Here is a 12,627-nt window from a genome sequence, read left to right as displayed (position 1 = left end):
TACATGTCCACGGGTTGTCTCGAATGCTACATTGACGTTTATGTTCGGGAAAATGAGCGGGGAACTATTAAGGTGTGGAATGTGGCTGAAGGAGGAGATGCAGACAGGGGGAGTGCCTTGCAAACTTACCGTGACCCTGCAGATTTCGGAAACAGGTGGCAAATCACGCCAAACACGACAGTGAAGCGGCAGGGACAGTGCCTGCTTTTTAGAGTCGGCAAAGGTTATGCGTGGAGTGATGATCGACTCACGTAATGCGTGCTCCTTTCGTCTGTCGCACAGATTGGCCTTATGATAGCCCACCTGCCGTAAAGTTGGGATACCCTGTCTGTATGTCAGAGAAAATATGGAAAGCAAGACTTTCTACGTGATGAATAAAAGATTGCCATAAAACACAGCTCCACATTAAACTGAGAACCTCATAGGTATTCAGTACCACGGAACATCACCAATGCATTAATTTCAGAGGGAAAAAAAGCACTTGATTCTATTCAACAGAAATTATATTAATAAAAAAAATATTTTTTCTGACCTTCATGTACTATAACCGAGTTGTAGTCAGTGCTTTCACGCTAATTTGGTGTTCCCTTTAATAAGAGTAGACTGTGCTGTACATATTGATTTCTATGTACCTAAGTTGCTGATAGCTTGCTACATTCTTGTTGTGCAATGCTAGGAGACTCCTAAATGTGTGCAGGCCCATATGTTTTTTTGCCTTAAGCTTGTTAGTAATAAATTTTGTGAAAGATCTTTCAATATTTGCCATTCAATTCGATATTCACCATTTCTTTTCTTGATTCGATTTGATTTGAAATCTCTTATACAGTTATCGCACACTCTTAAATATCTGGAAAAAAGAAACCTCTGTTCTATACATCGATTTTTATGGTAAGTGAAATAAGGATGTTTTTTAACAGTTGTTGATAAAATCAAGATTATTGACATGCATGAATATGTAATTAGCAATACATAAAACATTGAAGGGTAACTAACAATGTGGTTTCTGGTTTATACTGTATAGACTCTTGTAAGGGCTATACAGTCTGCGCTCCTTGTGCCACCTCCAACTTGGCAGTCCAAAATTTGGGAGAAAAAATTTTCGATGGAGAAGCAATTGCTTTCGGTGCCCCGAAGCCGAGCATGAGTATCGGAAAATTTTCGCGCACTGCGTGTGTTTGCATGCTGCTACTAGGTGGTGAGAGCTGGGATGTGCTCATGTCACCGGTGTGCTTAGATTTAGGTGCACATTAAAGAACCCCAGGTGGTCGAAATTTCCGGAGCCCTCCACTACGACGTGCCTCATAATCAGAAAGTGGTTTTGGGACGTAAAACCCCATAATCTATCATGTTACTGGCTGGCCGACACCATTTTGACCCAAAGGTTTGGTCCTGTGTAAGGGCCACACCTCTTCAGATTTGTGAGAAAGAAAGGTTCGGCCCTTAAACGAGTCTATACGGTACATGGCTTTAGAGAGAGAGAAAAAATAAAATAATAAGCAAGCTACAAAACATTGTGCGTTGAATTATTTAGTTTTCAAGAGTGAGTGACGAGTTGGAGCAATTTTGCATTTGTTATATCATTATTAACTAAGCCGCTAGCTTGCGGCACACGGGGGGGTTACATAGTTACGCGTTACAATGGTTACAACTTCGCCAGCGGTGTACGCGAGGCTCTGTCCACACAGGCTCTGGTTTCCAGTTACCCGCAGCATGCACTCGAGCACACATGGTTGCCGACACAACAGCATCATTAAAGTAAGGCTGTTAGAAATTGTAGCTCCTGTGAATTTCAAAGTTTGGCAACCATAATTGTTATTTATTTTAAGTAGCAAAAAGCTGTGACACGAAGTGCAGTTGTTACTGCGATTGATTTCCTGTCATGCCTATATGATGCAGCGCTCGATACTGCACAATCGCAGTTGCAATGGCTGCGGCCCCATGAGACGAATTTCAGAAACGTGGGTGCAGGTTGTTCACAAATTTTGAAGATCTTTCGTCCGAAACACAGGTAAATTCGGTATTCTGTGGCATAATTTTTTGGGGCTGTATCCCATTTAGAAAATGATAATACGGATCACACGCACTGTGGGAATCGATGTAAGCTAAGCTTTCTCTGCTGTTTGCATTAATTGATGATAATTGGCAGTGATTATTGTTGCAAATGTTTATGTTCATTAGCGTTTAGTACAATGTGAGATTGGTGAGTTGATGTTAAATATCACTTGCATGCACAGCTTGTGTTTGTCTGTGTAGTACACACAACACAGAGCGAGGCATGTTTGCTTGAGGCGTTGTTGTGCGCCATTGTTCATAGACTGCGAGAAGTTTGGCACTTGTTATTGCCTCACGTGTCGCTGCACATCTTGGCAGAAGTGTTAAACCTTAATTAAAGGGACGCTAAAGGTTGCTATGAAGTAAAGTTAAAGTGATAAAGCCATGCTGTAGAACATCTAAGGCGTCAATATAATCCCGAACAGAGCTTTAGTAACCGAGAAATTGAGGTAAATGCATGACATAATTTGAGACCCCCCCAGCGACATTCCGGTACTAGCCCGATGACAAAGGCACTCCTCATCATAATTTGTCACTAGTTTTCAACTACTCTTATTAAAAAGATCATTTCATTAGGTTATAACAAGGAAGAAAATGCTACTTGTCTACTTCTGTTCGATTCTAAGAAAAAATAACATTTTGACGTTACCCTTGAGTGGTATGGGTGATCAAAAGGTTTCGTTTTCGCTCGACTCTGCGCGCTCGACCTTGCGCCGCGCGCGCTTTGGAGTTTCAGTTGTTTCGTCATCGCGTCGGGCTGTGGTGGTTCTGCTGGCTCGCAAAACTTGCATTTGGAACAAGTAGCGAGAATGCCATGTCCATGTGATGTCGTGGGATGCACAAACGATCTGCGGAACTTGGCCAAGGGCAGTTGCAGCGGCGAATCCAACATTACTTATCACTGTGTGCCAACGAGTTAACCTCTCCATTCGAAGTGATTAAGTGCCGTACCTCTACCACAGCGCGCTGGCAAAGAGACGAAAAATCACGTAGTGTGCTCGCCGACTTTCTGAAGTCATGTGGAGTGCCTTTCAAAACAGGCCGCCGTCGTAGTAGTACGCAACGACGTCGGCAGTGCAAGCCCTCAGCAGTAGGTCACGTTCATCATTGCTTAAATTGTTGAAGTCGAGCCCAGCATCGTGAGCCAATGTGTCGTTGTCAGGGTCGTCCATTGCAACGAGCATCGAAGTTGGCGTCATAAAATAAAGAACCAGCTTATCGTCGCGTGCTTTCCCTTCCGCTAGCCACCATAGTTCCGCTTTTGCGCTGCTGTTGGCTCTCTCTTGGCTCCGTTTCTGGCCGCGCATTTGCGTTTTGCGCAGAAAAGCAGAAAACCGACGGCGCAACGTCACTATGAGACCATGACGTCGCCACTCCTCAATCGGAGGGCGGGCAATTTGAACTGCTGACGCAATTATTGTGAGCTGTACATGTTGACGCTTCAGTGCAGTCGCTTGATGCTTCTTCTAGAGAGCTCTGCAACTCAGTTTTTGCAAGCTCCAAGAGCCTTGTTTCCTGGAACGTTTGAGCACAAAGGAGGTTCTTAAACCTTGGGTCACAGGCGGTTGCCAACAAGTACTCCTTTTGCTCGTCCTGTCCTGGAAACCTTGTCCTCATGCTTTTCAGCAAGTTTTTTTTGCAAACTCTGAGGTGTCATCATCGGCTGCAACGCAGTCTTTCAGGACCGTTTGTGTTCCATAGAGAAATGATACTACTGACGGCAAAGTTGCGTACTTCTGGCCACTAAGATCTTTGGTCGCCAATGCGATGGGTTCAAGAGCTTTGACAAGCCCAGCCACTGCTTTCCACTCCTGTGGTGTCAGGTTGGAAACAGTTGTCTCAGAGGGGGCAAGCTCTAAACAGACGGCTTATTTTAGCTGCGCAAGATGCGAAAGCATGTCATGCTCACTGTTCCGTCTTGTTTCCACATCTTGAATAAGTGCCAAAACTGAGAGCTCCATCCGTCGCTGGCAATCCTGCAGTTTTGCTGCAGCTTGGTCACTGTGTTTATAATGACCAACAATTGCCCGAGAATGGCAGGAAATGGTAAGTGGCCAATCTCATGCTATTTCGGTGAAGCAGTACTACCGTTTAGTACAAACTTTTTCCGAGCTTCTAGCATTACATATGAAAAATGTATCAAGCTATAACCTAGGTATATAGAAATGAAGATGTACACTACGGTCTACTCTTACTAAAGGGAACATCAAATTAGTATGCCAGCACTGATTACAGCTCAGTTGTAGTATGTGTATGAAGATCGGGAACATATTTTCTTATCAATAAAATTTATGTTGCTCAGAATCAAGTGCTTTTTTCCCTCTGAAACTAATGAATTAGTGACATTCTATTGTAGTGAATATCAACGAAGTTCTCTAAACAATAGTGGACCTGTGTTTTGCAGCAATCTTTTTTATTTATTTCGTACAAAGTTATGCTTTCCAGTTATTCTCTGAAATACAGAAGGGCTATCCCAACTTTACGGCAGGTGGGTTATCATAAGGCCAATCTGCGCGATAGACGAAAGGAGCACGCATCACGTGACTCTATCACCGCTTCGCGCGTAACCTTCGCCAACAGTAAAGAGCAGGCACCGTCCGTGTCGTTTCATTGTATTCTTAATTTTGGCGTGATTTGCCATCTGTCAAAAACTTAAATCTGCAGGGTCGCAGCTTGCTACCCCCCCCCCCCCCTCACCCCTCCACGTTCAACCAGCGTCCACGCAAATGCGTGCAGCTGACCATGACACTTTCACACCCGCCTTGTGAACCTAAAGCTAGTCTTGTGACAAAGCTACAAAGGAAAAGAAAGTGGAATGAAAAAAATTACAGGTTACACAGGTTACATGAGTCATAGAGGGTTACACGCAGGCAACGGGTGCTATTCCAGAGTTACGCTGTGTTGCCTGACACACCAGCATTGTCGCAGGCTGCCTCTCCTGGGCTTGCCTAGCCTGCGCCTTTTGCCAGTCTTGTTCAGCTAATGCCCCTTGCCGACGACTTCGGGGTCGGTCGAGTCGCACTGGGCCTGTTGCCGCTTTCATTGCTGCTCTGTCCTTCTCGCTTGGTGCTCAGCCTGTCAATCGCCAGACAAACCCGGTACATCGATAGTGCATACAGAGCCTGTAGGAACTGCCGTAGGAGGTAAACCCAGTGCACTACCGCCTACCTTCCTTCTCCCCCTCCACTACGTGCACAGCCATACCTTCCTCGTCATGCACTCCTCCTCTCCACCTCCAGGCACCTTCCTTCTCCGCACTCACTTCCCTCTGCCTGCTCGGTAGCCTCTGACTTAAGGGGGAGGCTACCCTGGAGACCGAACTTTTTTATTTTTTAAGATATCCAGATGAAACTTTCAGGGTAGGTTCACACCACCGAACTATGAGGAACTGCAAAGTTTCATGAAGATATGTTTATCAGTTCCAGAGTTATTGATTCATGTATATGCCTGAGGAATAGCCTGGAGAAATCCCAGGACATCGTAGGAAGCTGAAATTCACTGTGATGATCCCTTGATAGATATCCCAGGGGGATAAAGAGCCCTTTTCTTTAATTTCCCCTCCAAAAAATTTTAAGACAACTTTGAATTTGATGTAGCCAGTAATGACCACATTACTGCGGACCATTACAAATGCGGACCACAATGACCGCATTTGTGCGTGTCTTGTGGGCCGCGGTGGCCTCAAAAGTAGCGTTTTTTGGTACTTTACTGTTGAATTAGGTGCTGATAATTACAGAACAGGTAGTTTATGAGACATACAACCCAAAAATATGGTTTTTCAAAAATTGACTTTTTTGCGATTTTTCGGTTTTCAAGGGCCGCATACCATCTGTTCAATCTCACCGATTGCACAGATGGTATTCTATGGTATCCTATGGTATGCTGTGCATAAAGAAAAGACCGATGTGCGCCATCTGCGAACAGCGTTGGGAATGAGAGGCCGCCTTACCGTATGTGTGTCACCAATATGGCGGCCATGAACAACTTTATTGTCATCCCGAGCGCTCGCTTTCATTTGCAAGACGGTTTGTCGAGTTTCATAATGTCGCACAGCTTCTGCAAACAGGTGCACACGTCAATTCGGCACCAAACTGTAACTGCAGTCGGCAACGTCCACTGATGCCAATTAGGCCTAATGGCCTGGCAGTGTGGCCGTGACGAAAATTTGCTGCAAGCTGCTGTAGAATGCTTGCCACTAGTATGTTTGTATGGGTAACTTGTCCTGTGATCGGTCCTGAGATGAAGCGTGCGGGTTAGAATGATGGCCGTTGCAGTGGCGTGAAGTTTGTCGCTGCTTATACAACACGATCTACGTGCCTATCAGCCACTAATTGGCCCAATCTTCGTACATGCTTTCGCACTTTACGAATTATGCCGTGCTTTTGTTGTCATTCCCTCTGTCCAGTGTCGTGTTATCATTTCGATCGGTCCTGTCGACCCAGAGGAACCTTGTACCAACAGAGGTGGCCCCAGGCACCGCCGCGCCGTGCCGTTCTGCTGATTGTGTCGTTCGGGTGCTTTGTGTGTGATCGCCGTTTCGGGCCAACATTGGGGAATGCTCGCAGTGATGAAATCCACTACTGCGTCAAACAGGGCGGCACGTCCCCGGAGCGCTCGGTGCTCCTTTTGCATCACAAACGAAGTGAAACGCTTGCTTGGGTGGCATCGAGCATGAGGTGCTCCGTGGCGCATGTGACATGAGGAACTGTGCGTGGCTCTACCCACAACATATAGAATATCCTAAAGCTCAAATAGTAGATATTCGATTGGCGAATGGAATTATTCTAACATTCACTATTTGATTGAACTTGGTGATATTCAATATTTGCACACCTTGAGTTTTCATAGTTGGTCCATATTTACTTAGTTTTATTTGTTCTACAGTACTCGAGTGTAGTTAAAAGTTAATGTTCAAATGATTGATCAGATTGAATTACGCAAGTTCTGCCCATCGGGGTTCCACTGCATATTGACGAAGAGTTAACGTTTTTCTCATACAGTCAAATCCCAGCACAACGAAGTCCACTTCAATGAAATTTTCGCCACAACGAAGATTTTTTCGTTCCCCCTCTGTGTCCCATAGAACATAATGCATCGAAATTCTGTCCAAAATGGACTACTGCGCGGACACATTTTCATTTCAGCAAAGTTTCTACAGAGCAGACATGAGTAAAATTATTTAAACTGTAGCTCATCGAGACCCCTAAAACTGTTTTTTCATGCCTTGACGAACCATTCACCTTGATAGCTTAAAAAAAAAGCTGGAGCTGTTCGGGCCATGACGCAATGTAAATAAAACAGAAAGCCACCATGCCACGTTAGTAATGGCGATGCAACGCGCTCTTTATGGAGGAGCATTCGAGCTCCGAGGAAACGTTTGGGTCATACATGTTAGAAAAATAGTGTTTGTACAAATAACATACACGCAATAATTTTATTCTTGTACTATTTCTAATTATTCATTTTCTACAAAGTTTCGTGGAAATGGCTCCGGTGTACAACAACAATTACTATACGAAGTAGCGGTTACGAGGTCAAATCCCGGTAGGGTGCGACGAGGCGTTCGGGTGACGCTCACTTGACAATGAACGATTGCATGCCATTTGCTCATTGTTTCTCGAAGCAGGTTAATCGTCAGCTGAAGCATGTCACAGCTGACAAAGAAACGCAAGTTTTTGTCGCTACAAGAGAAGGCTCAAGTTATGCCGAGGCTGAAGCTGGAAAGAAAAAAATCGGTCATCGCGGAAGAATTTGGAATTCCGGCGAGCTCTCTTTGGCAATATTGAAGAGCAAGGATGCCATAGCCAAAGCGCTAGCTTCAGGGACATCAGTGAAGCGCAAGAAAGTGGCTCAGCCGGTGCACGAAGCCTTGGACAAGGCAGTTTACACCTCATTCGTGGAGACGCGGGCCAAGAAAATTGCCCCTAGTAGTGATATTGTGTGGCAAAAAGCGCTGGAATATGCCTGCATGCTAGGAATGGATGGAGGCCAGCGTAGGCTGGCTGAACAGATTCAAGTCACTCCACAGCATCATCGGCAAAGTTGCAGGTATCCTGCAAGACTATGCACCATCGGATATTTATGATGGCGAGAAGACCGGGCTCTTCTACGAGATGCTGCCCACCAGGACCATGGATTTTAAGGGGCTGTGGTGCCACTGGGCAAGCACAGCAAGAAGAGAATAACCGTGCTCCTGTGCGCTAACGGGGACGGTTCAGACAAGCGGCCGCTTTTGGTCATAGGAAAAAGTCATTAAGGACACGGGCAGGCAAGGCCTGCCCGTGTCCTTAATGTTTTTTCGTGCACTTAATGCACTTAACGTGCACTTAACCCTTTACTGCACAATTTTTTGCTTCCTCAAAATATTATTCATGGAGTTGTAGGGAAGCATAACAGTACCTGTACTCCCACGGAAACTTACTTTAGCAAATGTCTGTGGTTTCGATTTGCAGAAAAAGGGTATGTTGCATATTTGCAACAATGTGCAAATAAAGAAGAAGTTGAAAGTAAAAGATAGATTTAGTGCGATTCATACTCAGATGCTTATTTGCACGAGACAATCATTGGTGCACCTATGATTTAGTGTGGAACAAAGAGAAGCACTTGTACATGCTTGTGCAGCACAGGTGGTTCCCACACTTCATGCAGTACGTCATGCAGGTTCCCGTCCAGCCAGGAAACAATGCAGTGTTTTCGGGTTATTGTCAAAATGTAGAACATCGAAGCACGGACATAAAGCTGTGCCCGTGACGACGTGACACGGCAACGTGTGGAGGCGCAGCGTACTTTTGAAAAGAAAAAAGGAAATTCGACCAGAGAACATCTTGTCCACATATTGAATCGCAACGGACTTACACTCGTGGCTGTCGTGACTTATTGAATAGTCACTGCCTTCACTATCAGGAGGAATTGCTGGGCATACCAGCGTTTCAGAGCCATTTCACTATTCCGAAGAAAATAAACCATGTACACGTTGTTGCATTCGTGCAACATTGCAACGTTCTGTCGCCAGGAACAAACTATTCCGAAATTACAATGTTTATTTGAACCTACAGAGTCGGAAGGATGTGGAGCATAGCGTAATTTTTTTTTCGCCTTGTCTTATGGAGAAATACATTTACAACTTGTAAAACTTGCCTATATCACCGCTCGCGGCCGCGCGCAGCCTCCGCCACGTTTGTTTTGGTAGAAGATGCGAAGAATTAGCACAGATTGCAGCACAAGGTGCCGCGTTTTACAGACCAATGTTGCGGATATGCAACAACATGTACAGGCAGCTCCAAACTGACTTTGCTTCGGTTTTTAACACCGTTCATCAGAATGTTGCGTAAATGCAACAAGGTGCAGTAAAGGGTAATGTTTTTCCCACCGAACTGCACCTATATCATTCAACCCCTCGACCAAGGGGTCATCTAGAGCGTCAAACGGGCCTACCGTGAGCGCCTCATTCAAAGGCTGCTTCTGAACACGCAGTTGGCCCGCGAAACAAAAGGACCTCTTTATGGCGCTCCAAAGGATTGCCGCTTCGTGGTGCGCAACGAAAAGCGCCATGCAAGAGTCGCGCGTCGCATGTCGCCTATGTATTTGGTAATATCGCAACGAATTTCCACGGCAACAAAATTTTTCGCAGTGCCCCTTCAATTTCGTTGTAGCAGGATTCAACTGTAGTTGCCTTTACAACAGCACATTTGGCAGAACTTTAAGAAGAGAAAGCAGCCAGAGAGGAACTTGGAACTTAGTAGTTTATTACAAAGCAGGCAAAGAGTCATAGGTATACATGTTGCAAAAGGATGAAGCATCCTCAATGCTTCATGTGTTGTGAAAGGGTAACAGAAACAGGAAATGTTGTGCATGCATGGGTGTCTGGGCAACAAAACAGCTGCTTGTGTGTGTGTGTTGCAGGCTCTGCAGTACCTGCGCAAGGTGTGCAATCACCCGAAGCTGGTGTTGAACCCTCAGCACCCCGAGTACAGCCGCATCATGGCCGGCCTCCAGCAGTCCGAGTCTTCCCTCTCAGATATCAACCATGCCGCTAAGCTGCGCTCACTCAGGTGAGGACACTGTGTACTGATGGCCGATGGGCTGTCTCGCTAGTAAAATTCACTTGCTACACTGAAACCTCGGTACTACGAACACCACATTAACGAACTCTTCAAATTAACGAACTTTTCAGAAATCCCCAGCTTACTTCTTATAGTTTCAGTGTAAAAATGTTTCAGTTCTACGAACTTCAGAATACCAAACATTTCAGAACAATGATCGTTATTCAGTTTCTGTGTCATGTTAGACGCCTCAGTACTGCGAACTGATATTCCGAAATCTGGGTATTAGATTTCCGTGCACCTTTCACGGCAGCTGAAACAGTAGTCTAGCAGACAAAAACCTGAAACGGCACTCAATAAAAAAGCAAAAAAATACGCGGAAGAGAACTTAAAAAAAAAAAAGATCTATTCTGGAGGCAACAATGCATTGGGTTCTGCGAGCGCATGCTCCGCCGAGGCAAGCGTCGCCTAGTAACAGGGGTGCACCCCTTCTTTCGTTTGCCCTCCTTTCTGCACATGCCTCTTTCTTTTGCGCTTCTTCTTGCGGCCGTACTAGCCACGCGCATGGAGAGATGTAACCTCTGTACTAATGAGGATGCCACACAGTTGCACTTTCCGGAGGGTGTCGTTTACGGGCGCTTGTGCTTTGGAATAGTTCATGTGTCTGCCTCAAGTGAAACAGTTCAGTCAGTCAGTCAATCAATCAATCAAAAAGTGAGCTTTATTTAAACAATTCAAGGAATACGTACAAAAAAATTAGCGGACCAATAGCCTATGTAGCTAGTAGCTGGTCAAATACATAGAAGTACATATACAGGTCAACCAAGTACATATCTGCTGAATGAGTATGAAGATTATTTACATGAACAAGTACTTTTTTTTAAAGGAAGAGCTGTTACGTTTGGCTAGACAAGAAGAAGCGTTTCCATACAAGATCAAAATTTCTGGTTACTTTTATTTCCACAGGCACAGTGTTCCAAGTTATAATGCCAAAGAACTCTAATTATCGTTTACCATAGACATTGTTGCAATAAGGAAGGTTTAAGTTAAACTTAGTTGCTTGCCTGGTGTTTGCACGTGGGAAGTTAAATATGGTGTTGGGTAAGGGAAAGTGGTGTTGAGTATCTTGTGAACTAAGCAAGTGATCTTATAATTTCTTAACACCATTAAAGAATACGAAGGTCAGTAAACAGAACGCTACAGTTTTATATGTTAGGCCCCATATTTCACAACGATAGCTCATGTGGGTATGAAATAAAGAAAAGTATATGCAACGAACCAAAGCAGTTGCAGTGTCCACGGCAAGGAATGTAAAAACAAACAAAAAGCAAGAGACTTTGTGCTTTGGAGGTGACATGGAGCTTCCTTTTTGTTCGTAGTTTTCGCGGTGCCAGCATCTGCTTTGCACACGTCACTCGCGGTGCTTTGGTGTGCGTGGCAGCAGAATCTATGGAAAATAGCAACAGCGCGCGCCGAGAGCCAACAGTGACATTTTTGTGGGTAGCTCACACGGCGACACCTTACAAACTGATAGGTTGATGGGTGGAACGGTTCATTTGGGACTTTCACTCTAATGACCTTTCAGAATAACAAACAATTTTCCATGGTCCCGCGCAATTTGTTATATCGAGATTTGACTGTGTAGTGCTTAAGAATGGACGTGGGCCCCGGGGAAAAAATTTTAGAGCGCAGCCCTCGGGCGGCCGTTCCTGCGGTGAGCGTTGGCGTAACCGAGCAAACGAGCTCAGCGGAGGGTGAAAGAATGAACGCGGAGTGCAGCGGGGGACGAAAGACGCGAGGAGGAGGGCATGGCGAAAGCATGAGAAGAAAAGCGTAGTGCGGCGACAATGGCTACGAGATGGCGCCAGAGTAGCGCGCGTCGTCTGGGAGGTCTGTATGCGGCAGCAGGTGTGAATCGCACCCGTGCTTCACCCACGGGCTGCCTCTTGCGATCTCCAGGTTAGCAAGGCAGCCACGCCACACTTTGTTTCGTTTGCAGTGTGCCGCACGAGACAGTCTCCACATCAGCCAATGTATCGCGCAACAAAAACATGTGTAGAGCTGCGCTCAAATTTTGCATTGGGGAGTATCGCAATGTTCGGTGAATTTTTATTACTGACTCTATGCCATGAAATTGATAGGAAATATTTATTCATGAGTGCTTATTTCAAATGTACAATTAGTTTTTTTTTTTCCAAGGTAATGCGAAACAATGTCGCAGTTCTTGTGTTATAAATTTGGGATCTGAATTGCAAGATATGTAATGCAGCAAGAGAGCTAAAATTAAACATCTATGTTTTTGAATGTTCAAAGAGCTCTTTTCAAATGTTTGTATCTTTATTCAGGCAAAGTTATGAAATTCTAAAATTCCGAATCTGCAAATCTGGATTTTTGTCGGTAATTTTACAAGATTCATAATGTTACAGTGTCCTAAACACTATGTCATAGTTTTTGTGTGCTCTCTGACTCAACAGTATTCAGGCAAGAAAAAGATGAAGAGAATTGAATGACTAGCAGGGACAAAGTGCCACTC

General features: G+C 44.9%; 1 protein-coding gene across 2 annotated transcripts in view; it reads left to right on the top strand.

Annotated features, from left to right (window-relative positions):
- The window catches only part of Hel89B (histone acetyltransferase 1), a 328,644-nt gene that overhangs the window by 297,656 nt on the left and 18,361 nt on the right, over positions 1–12,627 (top strand). For both annotated transcript variants that reach the window (XM_055068322.2, XM_055068321.2), the window contains exon 35: positions 9,955–10,103. In XM_055068322.2, the coding sequence (XP_054924297.1) occupies positions 9,955–10,103 (149 nt within the window). The remainder of the gene's footprint in view (positions 1–9,954; positions 10,104–12,627) is intronic.

The sequence above is a fragment of the Dermacentor andersoni genome, chromosome 8 (genome assembly GCF_023375885.2).
Source record: "Dermacentor andersoni chromosome 8, qqDerAnde1_hic_scaffold, whole genome shotgun sequence".
In the NCBI taxonomy this organism is placed as follows: Eukaryota; Metazoa; Arthropoda; class Arachnida; order Ixodida; family Ixodidae; genus Dermacentor; species Dermacentor andersoni.
The sequence above is the reverse complement of the archived record's forward strand: the minus strand, read 5'-3'. Positions and strand labels throughout refer to the sequence as shown.